Genomic DNA, 16,380 nt, shown 5'->3' with positions numbered 1-16,380 from the left:
TTTTCACAGGGCACAATTGAAAAATGAGATCAATAAACTTCATGTCTTGAAAGTCATTTGTATACACTTGGGTTTACAAGAATATCTGTTACATTGACACTACTTCAACCCGACCATCCAACTCTTTGCACAAAATATCTTTTTCTCTTCGCCGCATCACCTTACGGCCAGCTAAGAAAAAGGAAAAATCTGATAGTTCCTTGTCCATTGACTCTTCAATGATGTCATTTCGCAAATGCTGAAGACTGCATAGCTCCCTTATTGTAACCACCAATAGTAGGCCATTCTCTTTATCAATCACTTCCACATCCATAGTAGGATTATCTTCCAAACCTGCAGAAACTTGGTCCATAGGAATGTACTTACCGTTTAGTATTTGTGATCGCATATACCAAAATGAGAGTAATAGTGATTGGCTTGCAATCATGTACTTGACAACTAGAGTATCAAGCGCGACCTCGCACCGTAAACCAATCTCTTCCTTTGCATACCATCCTTTGTCAAGAAGTTTGTCACAGGATGACTGCTGAAATGACTTGCACATGAACATAGTTTTTGTAACTCTGATGTTGTAGCTATGAAACATCTCTATGAAGAGTGCAACAGGACAAAAGTTTGCAATTCTAACCAGTTTGGTAGGAATAGAGCTATGTAGAGACCTTTGTATATCCTTGTAGAGCTTACTTCGCATTGCCTCCACCATTGTTTCCTCGGGAACTGGCCAGTCCACAGTGTTCCAATCGGTCGGTAGAGGCAGTTTCACCAACATGCCATTCTTATTCCCTGAGCTGAGTTGGTAAAAGTGGTCATAAAAAAAGATTCCCTCATCAGCCAATCTTTTGCTGCTCCTCTCTGAGTACTGTAGAGAACCAATATGGGCATGTACAACATGGAAGAGGCCTATTATGCACTCCACAGGCTCCCATTGCTCATAAGAAGAGGGATAAACATCTGCAATATATATAAGAAGAGTTAAACTAAGAGTATCAATAAGTACAAATGACAAATCTAATGTAATTGAGTTGTGAAGAGTAGAGACATTACTCATAACAAGCGGGAGAAACATTGCAAAATATATAAGAAAAGTTATAATGAGAGTATCAGTAAGTTCACATGTCAAGAGTACTTACAATTGCAACGTGGTTGATGTATATTTGATACATTTCCACCGTTTGCTATAACCTCCGGATGGGTAAACACATGCTGAACAAGAACTTCCTTTACAGATCTTTTGCCGATCTCAACTTTGAAATCCAACACCCTGGCCTTCCATGCTGAGCGGTAAACGTTGATACCACTAGACCTCTTGGGTCTTCTTGGTTGCATGAGGACCCATGAACCTTTGTTTATCCTTTGTCCAACCCATTGGTTGTCTGCACTTATTGAAGCTGGTATTGTAATTGAGGATATGCTACTACTTGGCATTCTAGGCAAAGTGCCGTTGTTGTTTGTTGGTGTGAGAGACAATAAACACCTTGAGGCTCTTGGGCGAGAAGACGTGGATGCCATAACTCTCAGAGAAAAGCTTTAGTGGAGGGAGATTCACTTTGAAAGCATTCTAATGGAGGGAAAGTGTTTTAAAATTCCAATATCTTGTGCGGGCTTAATGGTCACCCTCCAGTACGTTAATGACCATGAGAGAATATCAGAAGTGGGACCACACGCAAGCACCTAAAAGCTCGGTAAAAGGAAGGAAATTACTATCTAGTTTCGTGAAAGTTTTATGCTATTTTCCTATTTTTTGAGTCTTTCCAGGTACTTTCCTACGTAACGTAGCCTTCATGCTCATTGGACGCGCTCTATTTTTCTCTCTCTTCATATGGCCCTCCAAATGACCTCCAAAATTTCCTAATGAGGAACATAAGTTTTTCCACTCGTAGCAGCAGAACCATAAGAAGTGGCTGCATTGCTGTTACCACCCTTTCTTTGAGAAGCAATAAAAGCCTGTTTAGCTGCAAGCTGTCTAGTCCTCTTTTTTCTAGAAAGTGACTCTTGCAACAGCAATGTGCATAATGCATCAAACTTGACAACTTCTGGATTTCCTTGGGTCATAAGTCTCCAAGTACTAGCAAAAGTCTGGTAAGGCATCAAGAACAGTCTGCACAAGGGAACTGTCTGAAATGACTTCACCTGCAGAAATAAGTTGCTCATTGATATCCTTGACACTAGAAAGGAAAGTATCCATATCATCTTCCTTATGCATAATCTTCGACTCCAGCTCTTTACGCAGCAAAGCAATTTTAGCCTCCTTGCGACTTGCATAAAGACCAGCCAAAATATCCCAAGCATGTTTTGCAGATTTTGCTGAACGAATGTGAGGAACAATGGTGCGCTTCACAGACAACGCAATCGATGCATGAGCCTACGCATCCTTTACATCTCAACGAGCTTGTTCTGATGTAGGCAAAACAACTCTAATAGCAGCAATCCTTGCAGCAAGACCTGCAACATCCTCAACATCGCATACATCCTCGAAACCAGGACGTACATCAATGCCCTGCACAATGTTCCAGACGTCCTTTGACACAAGAATATGTTGCATCATATAAGCCCACATAGGGTAATTGTCCCCATCCAACATGTCCTTAGTAGCAAACATCTTGAACACATCTGTGTTGTTGTCAACCATGGTGAATGTTGCACCTGATGTGAAAACTGCCTGAAAATAGGATAAACGAAGCGGGAACAACACGTGCTATAGCACAAACTGTAGAAGACGGTAAGGCATCTGTTATGCAAATAACGGTACCGACAAAAATTCTTCAGAAAATGATAAAATTGCCTGTGCAGGCCTGCCTATTGTGGAAACGGAGGCCGAAATGAGCCCGAATCAGAAATATGAGCAGACTAAGCTCTACGAGTTATCCCAAAATATTTGTCGACCTGCGAATGCTTGCCAAACCTCACTGTAATCGGAGAAAGTGAGCAGGCGTGTGTTGGAGCAGCTGGCGACTACCCCCGGGAGGACGTAGCGTGCTCTGTTACCAATTATTGGAATCAGGGTTTCAGAGAAACGCACACAGCTTGGAGAAGACGAAGGAAGCTCAAGGCACACAATAGAGAGTGTGTTACTTAGTGTGCAATGGAAAGATGGATAGCCCTAGAGTGATGGGTGTATATACAATGCACGGTGGGGAAAAACCTCCTAAAGAGGGAAAAAATGCCCCGGCGGTCCTAGTGTGTTCACACACATCACTACCACATGTATATGGTAACAAGAACCAGGTTGTTGGGAGTTGATGTACTTGGCCATCTCTTCATGTAATTTTGCACAGAATTGTTGTTTTTGCTTGACAAAGTCTATCTTTTGAAAAACAATAGCCTTAATATGTGAATCCCAAAACTTGTCTACATATTTGTGGATAGACTCGTTGAAGAGCAGCTTCAAACTCCGCCATTCGGTAAGCACTTTGTCCTTTGCATCGCTTGCAAGGAATTGCTTCATGATGGAAACTCGTAGAGTTTTCCATGTGTTTGGGGCTTCTCCGTTGCCATGAAGGATAGCCCACCATTGACGAGTAGATTTCTGGAAGTGCATAGCTACATGGCGTAGCTTGAAGGACTCCATGAAGCCCTTGTCTCCAAAGGCCGCATCAAATTTGTGGATGAAGGCCAATACTTTGTCTGTAGCACCAAAGGTGCCATTATAGGTGAGAAAAGAGATACTCTTTCTTCCCTCTTTGAACTTCTTAAGCTTTTGGGACCTTCGCAATGCAGAGTAAGATTTACGATGTCCTCTCCTCTTGTATTCTCTAGAAGAATAGCTATTGCTTTCATCGGAGGAGGAGAAAGATGAAGAAGAAAGAGAAGAGGGTGACCTCTTTTTTGCCTTTTTCTTCCTTTGTTTCCTCTCTCCCCTTTTGGAGTGACGAGGAGAAGGACTATGAGTTGACCATTTCCTCTTGGGAGGAGTTGGCAACCGTCTAGACCGTCGTCTTCGTGGAGCCACATCTTTAGAGGAACTTAGGGATTCACTTCTTTCTCATTCTTTGGATTCCTCCTCTCTTACGGAGAGAGTGTTCTTTGGGAGTCTCATCAAGAGGCCTCCTAAGCTCTCTCTCCTCTTTAAGAGGAAGAAATCCCATAAGCATGAAGTTGCTGGGTAACTTCGGCTTGCAAAGCAGGGTTGCCCATAGCTTGATGCAACCTAGTAATGAGATAATCAACAAACATGGGGGCATCATCATTAGCACCTTCATGTGAAAAATAAAAGTTATCAATGTTCATTCTACTCTCTTGGTTATTGTCAGCCATGCTAATTACATTTATGTATAGAATTACTTTGTGCTTTGGTACCCTCAAAAACCTTAGTTGCTACTCTTCTTTACCTATGAAAATCAGTCCTCAAGCAGCCACACCCGTGGTTTAGACACTATTGATTTGCAAAGACTAGTGGAGAGGTTCTAACATTGCTCGGTTGATTATGGTTCCTGTTGAGCTTTCTCGTGGCTCAATAATGATTAAGCCAAAGGCAAGCCCCGAGAGACTCCACTATTAAGACTATAGTTTCCAACGGTTTACCTTGAACTAAGTCCTTCTCAACCAAGATAATAGATCCCTCTCCCACTTACCTATTGCAATGAACAGGTCCAACCTTTCATGGACAACTGCAGGACCTCCCTTCTTAAGCAAGAAAAGAGAAACCAATAGCTATGATACCAATGTAGTGGAAATGGCCAATGAACTTTGAGAATAGCGAAATTAAGAGAATTAGAGTGAGCATTTTCATGAGACTACTTTGAAAATTTAGAGGGTGAACTTAATTAGTTGTAGCAACATAGCCATAATACTTAATTAACTTGGCATGAACAATACTTTTGCAAGAGAGAGAGAGTTGGAGAACTTGACAAATAGTTGAGAACCAGATTTATGTGGAGCCGGTTCCCCTACCAATAGGCTTTTGTATTATAGATTCTTCCTTCAAGAGAGACTTGGTACAATACAATCTTTGTGTTCCTTGACTTAGGTGGTGCAATAAATATGGAAAGCTTCATGCATCACGAGCATAACATAATCTTTATAAAAGCATTAAACATCCCCGGCCTTAGTCCCAAGGCCTCAAACACCTTCAAAGGTGGAAAGAGCTAGCAGAGAATGAGGGTAGGGAAAAGGAAGAAGAAGCATTCATAGGAGAAAGAAATAGTTCCTCACTTATCATCACTCTTCTTGCTTAGCATAGCATAATAGCATAGTAATCAAGATGAATAGATGGCGAGCTTAAGCATTGAAGCATGGCTCTTGGTTGGATTTGCATTCCATAGCCATGAGTGTTGGTGTAGCTCTCCATATCAAGCAAAAGGAAAAGGCCCTCTCTACCTGTGAAATTGAAGAAGATGAAGGCATGAAGAGAAATCCATGGTAGTGGAGAGAAACAAAGGGCGTCCTCCGATTTGCTGTAGGGCCTCACGTCACCCCACATCACACTCTACACTCTCTAAACATGAAACTTGCCTATAGTAGACATTAGGCGCATAAACTCCCCAAGGATGCTAAGATGATACAAAGCAAGAAAATAATCCCTAAGCACATGAGGAGTTACATTCTAGAGAAAAATAGGAATTATGGACCCAAAATGATAAGCCTTACGCCTTCAATTCCCTCCACAGCTATTCTACCTACCCACACTATCTTTTTGGTTGATAAACTGAAAGCAGCTGCAATTCACGAGCACCACCACTTCAACTATCAAGTTTACCAATAATCAGTGACGTGGTTTTGTAAGCTGCCTTAAACAAAATCCACAAATTTTTTTCCTATTAATAGCAAAAAAAAGCGAACAAAACTTTTTGCACTTTCGACCCCCCCTCCCCTCCCCCCCTCGTAACTAAGTGACACGGATATGGGAGGGTGGGATCTACGATGGGAAGATTGTGAGCCATAGATTTGGAATGCAGGTACCCTATATTACTTTTTGTAATCTAGGGTACGCTAAATTACAAAAGTAATAGCTGCAATTCACGAGTTCCTATTTATAGCCAAAAAAAGCGAATAGAACTTTTTGTACTTTCGAACCCCCCCCCCCCCCCGCTCTTCCCCTCATAATTAAGTGACACGGATATAGGAGGGTGGGATCTACGATGGGAAGATTGTGAGCCATAGATTTGGAATGCAGGTACCCTATATTACTTTTTGTAATCTAGGGTACGCTAAATTACAAAAGTAATGTAGGGTACCTGCATTTCGAAAGTAATCTAAGATATCCCATTTTGTGAGCGAGAGGTCTGAACAGGTAACCTCTACCACAAGAGGCACATGCCCTAACCATTTCGCTTTGCATGCGCTTTTGAAACATGCGAACGTTAATTTACTTTAAACACGTGTGCAACGACGACAACCAAGGTACCTTAGATTACTTTCGACGCGCCCGACAAAATCACGGCCCACAATCTTCCCACCGTAGGTCCGAGTCACGAGCCCAAGGTAAACTCCTTTTGAAGTTTGGACAGCATTTCAATGGCGCGATCGAAGCGCACCTACAAGAAGTCGAAGCCTACAGTTAAAGTGGGCTTGCCAAGTCGGAAACCCTTCAAACCCAGGCCCGCCACTCCGCTACCAGCTAATGCAGTGCTCAACAGGTGAGAGAGAGAGAGAGAGAGAGAGAGAGAGAGAGAGAGATCTCTAGAAACATGAAACACTGCATCGAAAACGTTCTCTAATAGTTGAGGATAACTATTAGCTAAAAGTGGATCCACAGCAGTGTGCTAAGACCCTGCCAACGTGTGTGAGTGCATGCCAACTTACCAGGGAATTCTTTGGGCGGCCTTCCTTGATCCTTGAAGGATACTCCTCCTACATCAGTTGGCCAAGTTGTTGTAAAGGTTAAAGACTTTGTTGACGAGTTGGTGTGGACTCGGGCACATCGGGGGTATAGAACTCCATCACCTAGTTTTTTTCCTAGGGTAATGGATATCCCCCTTAGTGTGCAGAACTCTCCCAATGTATCTATTGTTGGTTTAGATATGAGTTGTATGTGATGTTATGACTTCATCATCAGCTTATAACATAAGTGTAATACGTAAGTTATCTAGAGGCAACCTCATGGGACATGACTCCTTCTTTGTTCCCAAAATCTGATGGCATCTAGATAGAGTCCACAGAGCATTAATATCACGGGCACACTAGTTGTATGCGCCATGTGTGTTGTCTTCTTGACTGATCATAGGAGGCTGGTACCTATAGGACACACTTATTTCCTTATTCATAGGTGGATTATTTCCTTTTCTGGGTAGAAACTAGTTGCAGACTTTTCGAGCATTCTTTTGAAATACACATGCATCTTATTGTGCACTTTCATTGGCTCTCTCTCTCTCTCTCTCTCTCTCATACACACACACACACACATCGTCATTTTACTATTGCTAGCATCTACTTCATCTAGCCATTACTTGAATTCTTAAGTTGCTTTTACGTGTGTTTTGTTTACATTCCATGGCTTGTTACAATAGCAGTGTGCTTCTGCCCGGAAATATAAAGATTGGGTTTCTTTAAGAGGCAAGTGCTCCACTAATGGATTATTCATAGCTTGTTGAATGTACACCTTCACAGTGGGCCCTGTGCTTTGATACTCTGCTTGACTTGGTATCTCCTTGTGGCTCACTATATCTATACTTGCAGTGTTTCTAACACTGATGCAGTGGCTTGACTTAATGGTTACATTTTTAGCAACTTTTTACCTGGTGTGGATTTGTTTCCTACGGGAAGATTGGATTATTTTCAAATTTGCACAGTATTGGAGAAATTAGACCCTCTTCATATTGGGTTTGTGGGCTTTAGTCTATGCCTTGGTTTATACCATCCCTAGTCTACTAGATGCTTAGGTGGTAGGAATCATGTGGTAGCATGTAAAAAAGGAACATTATAAGTGTATAAGCTACCCATAAGGGCATTTCTAGATGGTGTGGATTCACTTAGACTTAGTAAAAGGGTGCATAAAAGGGCCTAAACAAGTGCCTGCGAGTTCTCTAGTGGATCTGGGCTGATTTGGAGCCTCTTATGATGTCATGTATGATGCCAATTGAAATGCTTATTCTAGCTCTATATAATGAGCCTCTTTGTCCTAACTTTCAATCAAGTTAGTTACATTTTTGTGTCTACACTCTATTCTAATTTCCACGAAGTGATCAAGCTTGTGATCAGCATGTTATTACCATGGATGCAACACTCTCTAAACCTCCTCAACCTCTACATATGGTACTAGAGACATCAGAGGTGATTAGCATCTCTTATTCATCCCTAAGATCCCTATGCTAGATCACGTGGTATCTCTCTCCTCTTGCCATTATGATTGATTCCAGTTTCTTTTGCATTTACATGTAGGTTGCATTTTTCATTTCACTCTCACTAATTGCTTCTCTTTATGCGATATGTACACATTGTGTGCCACTACCCACATTAGGGTGTAAACTAGTGAGGGGGAATATAATAAAGTTTTATTTCTTTAGAGTTGCCTCATTGTTTTTACTCAACCTCCTTTAAACTAGCTCCCATTTGGGCCATCAAGCTCGGAAATTGGGCTTCATTCGCCTCCTTAATCATTTGATTATGTCACGTAACACATCCAACCCTATGTGTCCGTGGACAAGCTACAGCATGACCAGGGTTCAGTTCAGTCAAGTCAGTCTAGAACAGGAAGTGTTCTTGCACTTTTGTGAGTCTGTTCGCAGACCGTGCATGTCCAAACACTTAGATTAAATGCATATCCTCTGGTTGCACATAGCCAGTACCATCAGAATCCATTAGGAGCATTTTCCAGTGCATTAAACCTATTTTTCGTATTTTTGACATTTTTCACTTATTGTTTTTAAGTGACTTTTGTTGGGAACTAGGTAGGGCAAATTCAATAGCCAAGTATATAAGCAAACCTAGCGCTAGCACTTTCTCACAGAAGAGGCAGCAGGAACTTCGCCTTCAACAGGCACCTTCTCAACAAGATCCCCCACCGACGGTAAACCTAGCGTTTTCAACCATTAGAAGGCCTAGCGTTTTTGCATGCAATTCAGCCCCTGGCGTTTTTGCATTGCAGATCAACAAATCCACAGCAAGGCACAACAGATCCACAGCAAGACACAATAGACTCCCTAGCGCTAGCAGATTTCCACAGCAGAGCCCAAATCAGCCCTAGCGTTTTCGCATTAGCTTGACACCTCAGCGTTTTTGCAAATGTTCGCGACAAAATCAGCCCATAGACCAGCGTTTTCAGTTTTCAGCAGTTAGAACCCGTAGAAGAAGTCCCAAACCTCGCAAATCTCACCTTCCCGCAGGAGATCCTTGCCGCATGGTTAGATCCAACGTAGTTTGCAGTTTCAGCCCGGAAAACACAGATTTCAGCATCTTCGTTTTCAGCGCGTCGTCGTTGTATCGTCGTCATCGACGTCGTTACCGACATAGAGTTAGAATTCAGCAGATAAAGATTTGCAGATTTCAGCCATTAGCATTTTCAGATTTCAGCCGTCTCGTCGTCCTCCTTATCGTCGTCGACTTCGTCGGCAAGTCCAAGCATTGTAGAGATTTGTGCAATCGATAGTAGACCGCTTTTGCCATAGAGAGTGGGGCCTTCGGAGGAGGGTTTGACAACATTTTGGTGTCGTATTCTTCTCTCTATATCTCTCAGTCTTAGCACCTTCATTCACAGTGTTCATCACTTTGTTTGTGTCCATTGCACTCTCACATTAAAGGAACGGAAGGCTCTCCCTTCCGTAAGTAAAAGGTCCATCGAGCACAGTTCGGAGCACTCATCTTGAGCAAAGTTCAACATTCACTTCCGCTGCACCTTACATTGGTATCAGAGCTTTGACAGTGTTCTGTATCACTCAAGGAAAGAACCACATAATTTTTTTTGCTTGTTGCGGTCGCACGTAACCCAATTTCTCTTGGGTGCGTCGATTCCTAATCATGTTTTGGAAGAGTGACAGGAAACCCAAGAAAGAAGGGCTTGTCCAGCCTCCCCTTGTCTCTCTTTTCACTCATTGAGAGCGGACCGTGCACTTCGCGGCCGGCCAATCGACGTGAGGTGGGAAAAAGCAACCTTGGTGTGAGCGCAAGGCCGTCAAGGGGTGCGCCTCGCAGGAAAGAGAAGAGCTCGGGTGAAGAGAAGATCCTTCTTAAGAACTCGAAGACCCTCAAGACCCTCAAGAACCTAAGAACCCAAGAACCAAGAACCACAAGACCCCAAGTTCCTCGTGAACTTAAGAACCCAAGACTTCAGTGGATGGTCATCACCCGAAGCGGAATGGATACTTCGCATGGAGGTGGTGAGCATGGGTGTGGCAAAGAAGAGTTTTTCCCACCAAGAGGTTTTTCCGACCCTCCCCCTTCTCCATCTACGCCAAGGATTGCACTAACTCCTATGGAGGCTTTCGACAAGATGATGATGGACAGGAAGTTAGAACGCGGAGCACGAACAACAAAAAGAAAGGCCGACTTTGAGCGTGAGCGCGAGCAAGCACGCTTGGAGGCCGCAGAAAGAAAAGCAGAAATACAGCGTGAACACGAAGAAAGAATGGCAGCCATAGAGCATGAGCACAACGAAAGGAAAGCCGCCTTGTTCCGATTCTTTTCTCAAGTGCAGACACAGATGCAAGAGATTTGGGAAAAGGAGACTCTCTCAGTCTCTTCTTCTCCAAACCATGACACATAGGATTTGCATGATGATAAGCACGATGAATTGAATGATAATGATAAGCATGATGATTTGGATGACAATGACAAGCATGATGATTTGCATGATGATCAAGATGTGATTTCTCACAAGCATGATGATTTGCATGATCAAGATGTGATTACTCACAAGTAGGATGATTTGCATGACAAAGATGTGATTGTTCACAAGGATGATTGTTTAGTTGATGCTTTTTCTAGCGAAGCTAACCTCGTTGCAGATTTGATCAATCACAAAGAACCGATCTTGGCTTTCGAGTTGAGGTCCACAGAACCCCCACAGGAAGATTCGATCAATCACGAAGAACTGATCTTGGCTCTCGAGTCGAGGTCCAAAGAACCCCCACAGGAAGTTTTATGTGTACGAATGATTAGTCAACACGCATTGTTCGAGTGTTTCATTCGTGATGCTTTCCTGTATTTTAGTCACCGTCCTTATGTGATCCCTTTTCACAAGCATGACATATTGCACGATGAGCACGATTCACTCATGAATGAGCATGGATGTATGCGGATTTCTTATGAAAAGATGAAATGTTTGCATTCAAGGAATTCACATTCCATGTCTCTTCCTTGGCATGACACAGTTACAGAAAGAGCACAAGAAGGATTGAGCATCAAGCATCGGCATTTCCATTGTGATTTGACAGAGTTGATTGATTTAGATTAGAAAGACAAGTTTCGAATCCATTGTTTGCGTGTGTTTGATGAACGGTTTAGCACTCCGTCTATATGTTCATCTCCATTGCATGCACAATCTTTAAAGAAAAGTAGAATTTTTCCAGTCGCTTTACATGGAATGGGTATGTTCATGTTTTTGTATTGGAAGTGGTTTCAGGAATCTTCATCCTTGGAGATTCTTAAAGAAGGTAGACACATGACCATCGATGAAGTTGAAGCATTGAAGGAGCCACATAAGACTGTCGCTTTCGGCGCGGCCCAAAGCAGCAAGCGTTGCAGACCTTTATGAAGTTCAAGTATCGCATGACCCACGTATCAGAGTGGGCCGGCAAAGAGTCCTTTCCAGGATTTCGGATGCTATTGGCGATCTCCCTCGATGCCATACAGTTCAGTACCAGTACCTCACTTTGAAAAGGAGGGGATGCCACGTGACACATCCAACCCTATGTGTTCGTGGACAAGCTACAGCATGACCAGGGTTTAGTTCAGTCAAGTCAGTCTAGAATAGGAAGTGTTCTGGCACTTTTGTGAGTTTGTTCGTAGACTGTGCATGTCTAGACACTTAGATTAGATGCATACCCTCTGGTTGCACACATCATGATCATCATCAGTACCACCAGAATCCATCAGGAGCATTTTCTAGTGCATTAAACCTATTTTTCCTATTTTTGACATTTTTCACTTATTATTTTTAAGTGACTCTTGTTGGGAACTAGGTAGGGCAAATTCAATAGCCAAGTATATAAGCAAACCTAGCGCTAGCACTTTCTAGCAGAAGAGGCAGCAGGAACTTCGTGTTCAACAAGCATCTTCTCAACAAGATCCCCCATCGGCGGTAAACCTAGCGTTTTCAGCCATCAGAAGGCCCAGCGTTTTTGCATGCAATTCAGCCCTTGGCGTTTTTGCATTGCAGATCAACAGATCCACAGCAAGGCACAAAAGATCCACAGCAAGACACAATAGACTCCCTAGCATTAGCAGATTTCCACAGCAGAGCCCAAATCAGCCCTAACGTTTTGCATCAGCCTGACACCTCAGCGTTTTTGCAGATCTTCGCGACAGAATCAGCCCATAGACCAGCGTTTTCAGTTTTCAGCAATTAGAACCCGCAGAAGAAGTCCCAAACCTCGCAGATCTCACCTTCCCGCAACAGATCCTCGCCGCACGGTCAGATCCAACATAGTTTGCAGTTTCAGCCCGGAAAACGCAGATTTCAGCATCTGCGTTTTCAGCGCGTCATCGTTGCATCGTCGTCATCGACATAGAGTCAAAATTCAGCAGATAAAGATTTGTAGATTTCAGCCATTAGCGTTATCAGATTTCAACCGTCTCGTCGTCGTCCTCATCGTCGTCGACATTGTCGGCAAGTCCAAGCATTGTAGAGATTTGTGCAATCAATAGTAGACGGCTCTCGCCATAGAGAGTGGGGCCTTCGGAGGAGGGTTTGACAACATTTTGGTGTCGTATTCTTCTCTCTCTATCTCTGTCTCAGCACCTTCATTCACAGTGTTCATCACTTTGTTTGTGTCCATTGCACTCTCTCATTAAAGGAATGGAAGGCTCTCCCTTCCGTAAGTAAAAGGAACCCTTGAGCACAGTTCGGAGCACTCATCTTGAGCAAAGTTCAACAGTCACTTCCGCTGCACCTTACAGATTAAGTAGTAGTGTGTGTGTGTGTGTGTTTATACCCTTTAAAGCCGAGCATAATGCCATAAAGACAACTTTTTGAGTCTCCTCCACAAGAAACTCACGTGGGCCAAATGGTCTAGCTTACTAAAGGTAGAGTAGCAGACCTGGAGGTCGCGGGCTCAAATTGACGAACTTTTGGGTGAGGCAAGTGGGGCGGACTTGAATTTTGGCGGTGAATTGTATTGAAGTAGTTTTTGGATCTGCAAGGGTACTTCACGGGCAAAGCCGTTTGAGTCATACTTGGACGCGATAAGGCCTTCAAAGCAGCACATTTTCTTTTTGGGTCAGCCAACAATTGTTCCTGCACTTGGCTATTTAACTAAGGACTCCACCTAAGATGGATTCCCAAGGAGTCTCCAAGGAGTTAAAAACGCTGGTTGAAATCATTTTGGGAAGAGGAACCTCATGCTAAAATGCGCCTTGGAACAGGCAAAGCTTGAAGCTGTTGATACCATGTGAGAGTGCGCGTGTGCGGAAGCGTGAGAGAGGAGAAGAGAGAGAGAGACAGGAGACCACAAACGCAAGGTGTGAGAGGAGGGGGCGATCAACCTCCCATGACTACCATCAACCACAAGACCTGTCAGTACATCAGATGATGAAAGTGGGTACTCCCCTGGCCCCATAAATAGGTGGCCAAGGGGAGGTAGGGCAATGCCAAATAATATCCCCCACAACCCAACCAGAAAATGATATATGGAAATATATGAGGGCGCTCGGACAAAGGTGGGCGGGGGCGGCCTCAAACTCGAGCGGCCGGACCAAGTACAACCTAGACTATGGGTGGCCAGCCTGGAGACATACTAACCGTACAAGTATGTCCTAGACCTGTGAAGGAGCAGAGTGGTGTAAGTCAAACATCCGAGACTCTGCGTCTAGATGCTCTCTGAAGACTGGCCCTTTGAGCATTTATAAACAGTACAACTGTACAAGGGATCTCTCTCTCTCTCTCTCTCTCTCTCTCTCTCTCGCGCACTCTCACATGGTGTCAGACGCCAATTCACATGGTTCAGCAACTTCACGCTCTCCCATGAGCAGCTTCAGGCTCTCCATGGGACCAACGCTTCATCACCTGCAAAGGTCCTCTTCCCAAAGGATCACCATAGCCAACACTTTTGGAAAGCATCAACGTTTCTGCAAATCAGTCTGCAAGAAGGGGTGGGGCCAACATTTCGACAGCTTCCATCGCGAAGGAATGCTTTGTCACCTGCATTTTTGCAAGAAACATCAAATCTACTGATTTGCCTACTAGCGCTACCATTTCTAGACATCTTTGTCGCGGGAAACCCCTCCACATCCATGTGCGTTTTTTATCTTCATCTCCATTTTTGGGTTTTCAACCCATTTTCGGCGGTTTTATTGGACACTTTGTGTCGTTGACACCTTCCACAAGTTGTTGGGCACCTAGGGTACCGATCAAGCCTTTGTTTTTCAGCAAACAGAAGGTTTTTGTTGCCAACAACTGCAGCAAAAGTGGTTTGCAAATTGACCTACGTTTTTGTAGCAGGAGGGAAGTGCTCAGCTTCTGGACCCCGGATCTTGCACCACCTACCCGGCCTTGGCACTCGGTGCCTTGCCGACGAAGTTCCTCTTAAAATCTACAGATTTCAGCCATTACCCTTTGCTGTTCTCTCTGTTTTCAGCCCATTTGGGAATCAGTGACAATGATTCACCTCCCTTCCCATACTCCTCTGCACCGCTCCGGACCATGCCGAGAGCGTACAAGCACGCTGGAAATCACTAGAGAGCAGCATTTTCATCACCTCGCAGCTGCGTATTTGGGTGGACAGCAGGGACATGGCTTGTGTTTTTTACAGAGGATGAAGTCACCTCCTGCCAGGACACCATCTGATGGTATGCGGTCTCTCAGTGACTGCTGCAGTACACGGTATCTTCGACATCGGCTCGATCATCTACAAGAGTATGATCCTTGGGAGATCCATTCATTCCAACCATCATTTGGCGGTTGCGCACTCCAGAGGGGGTGGTGACTTATGGTTTGCTATGGACACACCTATGCACTCATCACAGGCGTTCACACGAGATATGGCCATGCTCATGGCATATGGGATTCCGACATTCCCAGAGAGAACACCACCATCTTGGGTGGACAGACACTTACCACTTGACCTCGACACGTCAGATCACTTGCTTACACAGGAGCATCTACATGGACTTAGGGAGAGGATCTTCAATCTCTTCTTCGACACGTTCATTGCTTGGATCTACAGACTAGAGTGGGACTTCAGTGCTTTGGACTCTCTTGGAGAGTTTACCTGCGAGATGCGGGAGATCAGGCATCATTACGCGACTACATCCGGAGTCACACAGAGCTTATAGCTTGGATGGTAGTGCAGTTGCTCTTCTACACCCCTCATCATTTGGATTGCTACCTTCAAAGTTGCTTACACTCACCCTCGGTAACCTTACAGCAGACTTAATCCCCCAACCTGGGCAGTAGGCCACTCCTAGCTCATTTACGTTGAGAACCACACCGAGTTGCGGTTTGGTGGCGTTGTTGGTGCGGATTCTGTTTTGGTTGACACTGGAGGATCGAAGGCAAGAGATACAAGCAAGAAGGCGCAGACAGATTAGTCTGGCCTTTCCTCTTCTCAGAGGATCTTCGCAGTGCACACTGCTCAGTCATACAGGATGATTACGGTGCAAACAGCTTGGTCTAACCACACCTCTTCTCAAAGGCCCTTCACAACGCAGACTCTTGAGTCTGGCTTTTCCCTCATCTTGGATTACCCTACCTACTGACAGGAAACCATCCGGTGGTGGTCCATGCGGTCGGTCGGTGACTGTTGCAACTTACAGTAGCTTCTACAATGCAGACTGCTTAGTCTGGCTGTTCTTGATTCGGAGGAGTTTATGGTGCAGATTACTACATCTCGCCTTCCTTGAGTTTTACACAGCTTAGCCACCTGGCCACACTAGGTTACAGGTTCATGCATTGACAGGCTCCAGTCATTCGCATGACGGTTCTTAGGCTTCTCCATTTTCTCTAGACAGTTTGACTACAGACACCACAGATCCTATTGGGCAGGACACTTGCACGTCTATTGGCACTCTTTTCACGACAAGGAGTTATTTTCACACTCAGTTCGGAACCTTCACGCAGTATCTTCACCCTGTATCGGCGGAGTACAGAAGTTTGCTACATTGCTCGTGACAGCACTTTACCACGGAGATTTCTTGGCGGTTGGGGCTCTAGACTGCTGCTACACTTGCGGAGTTGGTCGGAGTATTGTCTTTCAGTGGACATCGCACCAGACATCTTCATCATTTGCCTCACATCTTCGGCTTCATGTGGTTTGTTCAGCATTTAGTGCTGACAGGGGGCTTACACCACTC

The 16,380-nt window shown here is 44.3% G+C and overlaps 1 protein-coding gene across 1 annotated transcript in view; it reads left to right on the top strand.

Moving 5' to 3' along the window:
- The first annotated feature begins 6,386 nt into the window (after positions 1-6,386).
- The window catches only part of LOC147434061 (nucleolar-like protein), a 77,099-nt gene continuing 67,105 nt past the window's right edge, over positions 6,387-16,380 (top strand). The window contains exon 1 of the mRNA XM_086490678.1: positions 6,387-6,575. Within this exon, the coding sequence (XP_086346804.1) occupies positions 6,454-6,575 (122 nt within the window). The 5' untranslated portion in view covers positions 6,387-6,453. The remainder of the gene's footprint in view (positions 6,576-16,380) is intronic.

This window comes from Adiantum capillus-veneris, chromosome 19 (genome assembly GCF_014529385.1).
Source record: "Adiantum capillus-veneris isolate H3 chromosome 19, ASM1452938v2, whole genome shotgun sequence".
Taxonomy (NCBI): Eukaryota; Viridiplantae; Streptophyta; class Polypodiopsida; order Polypodiales; family Pteridaceae; genus Adiantum; species Adiantum capillus-veneris.
The sequence above is the reverse complement of the archived record's forward strand: the minus strand, read 5'-3'. Positions and strand labels throughout refer to the sequence as shown.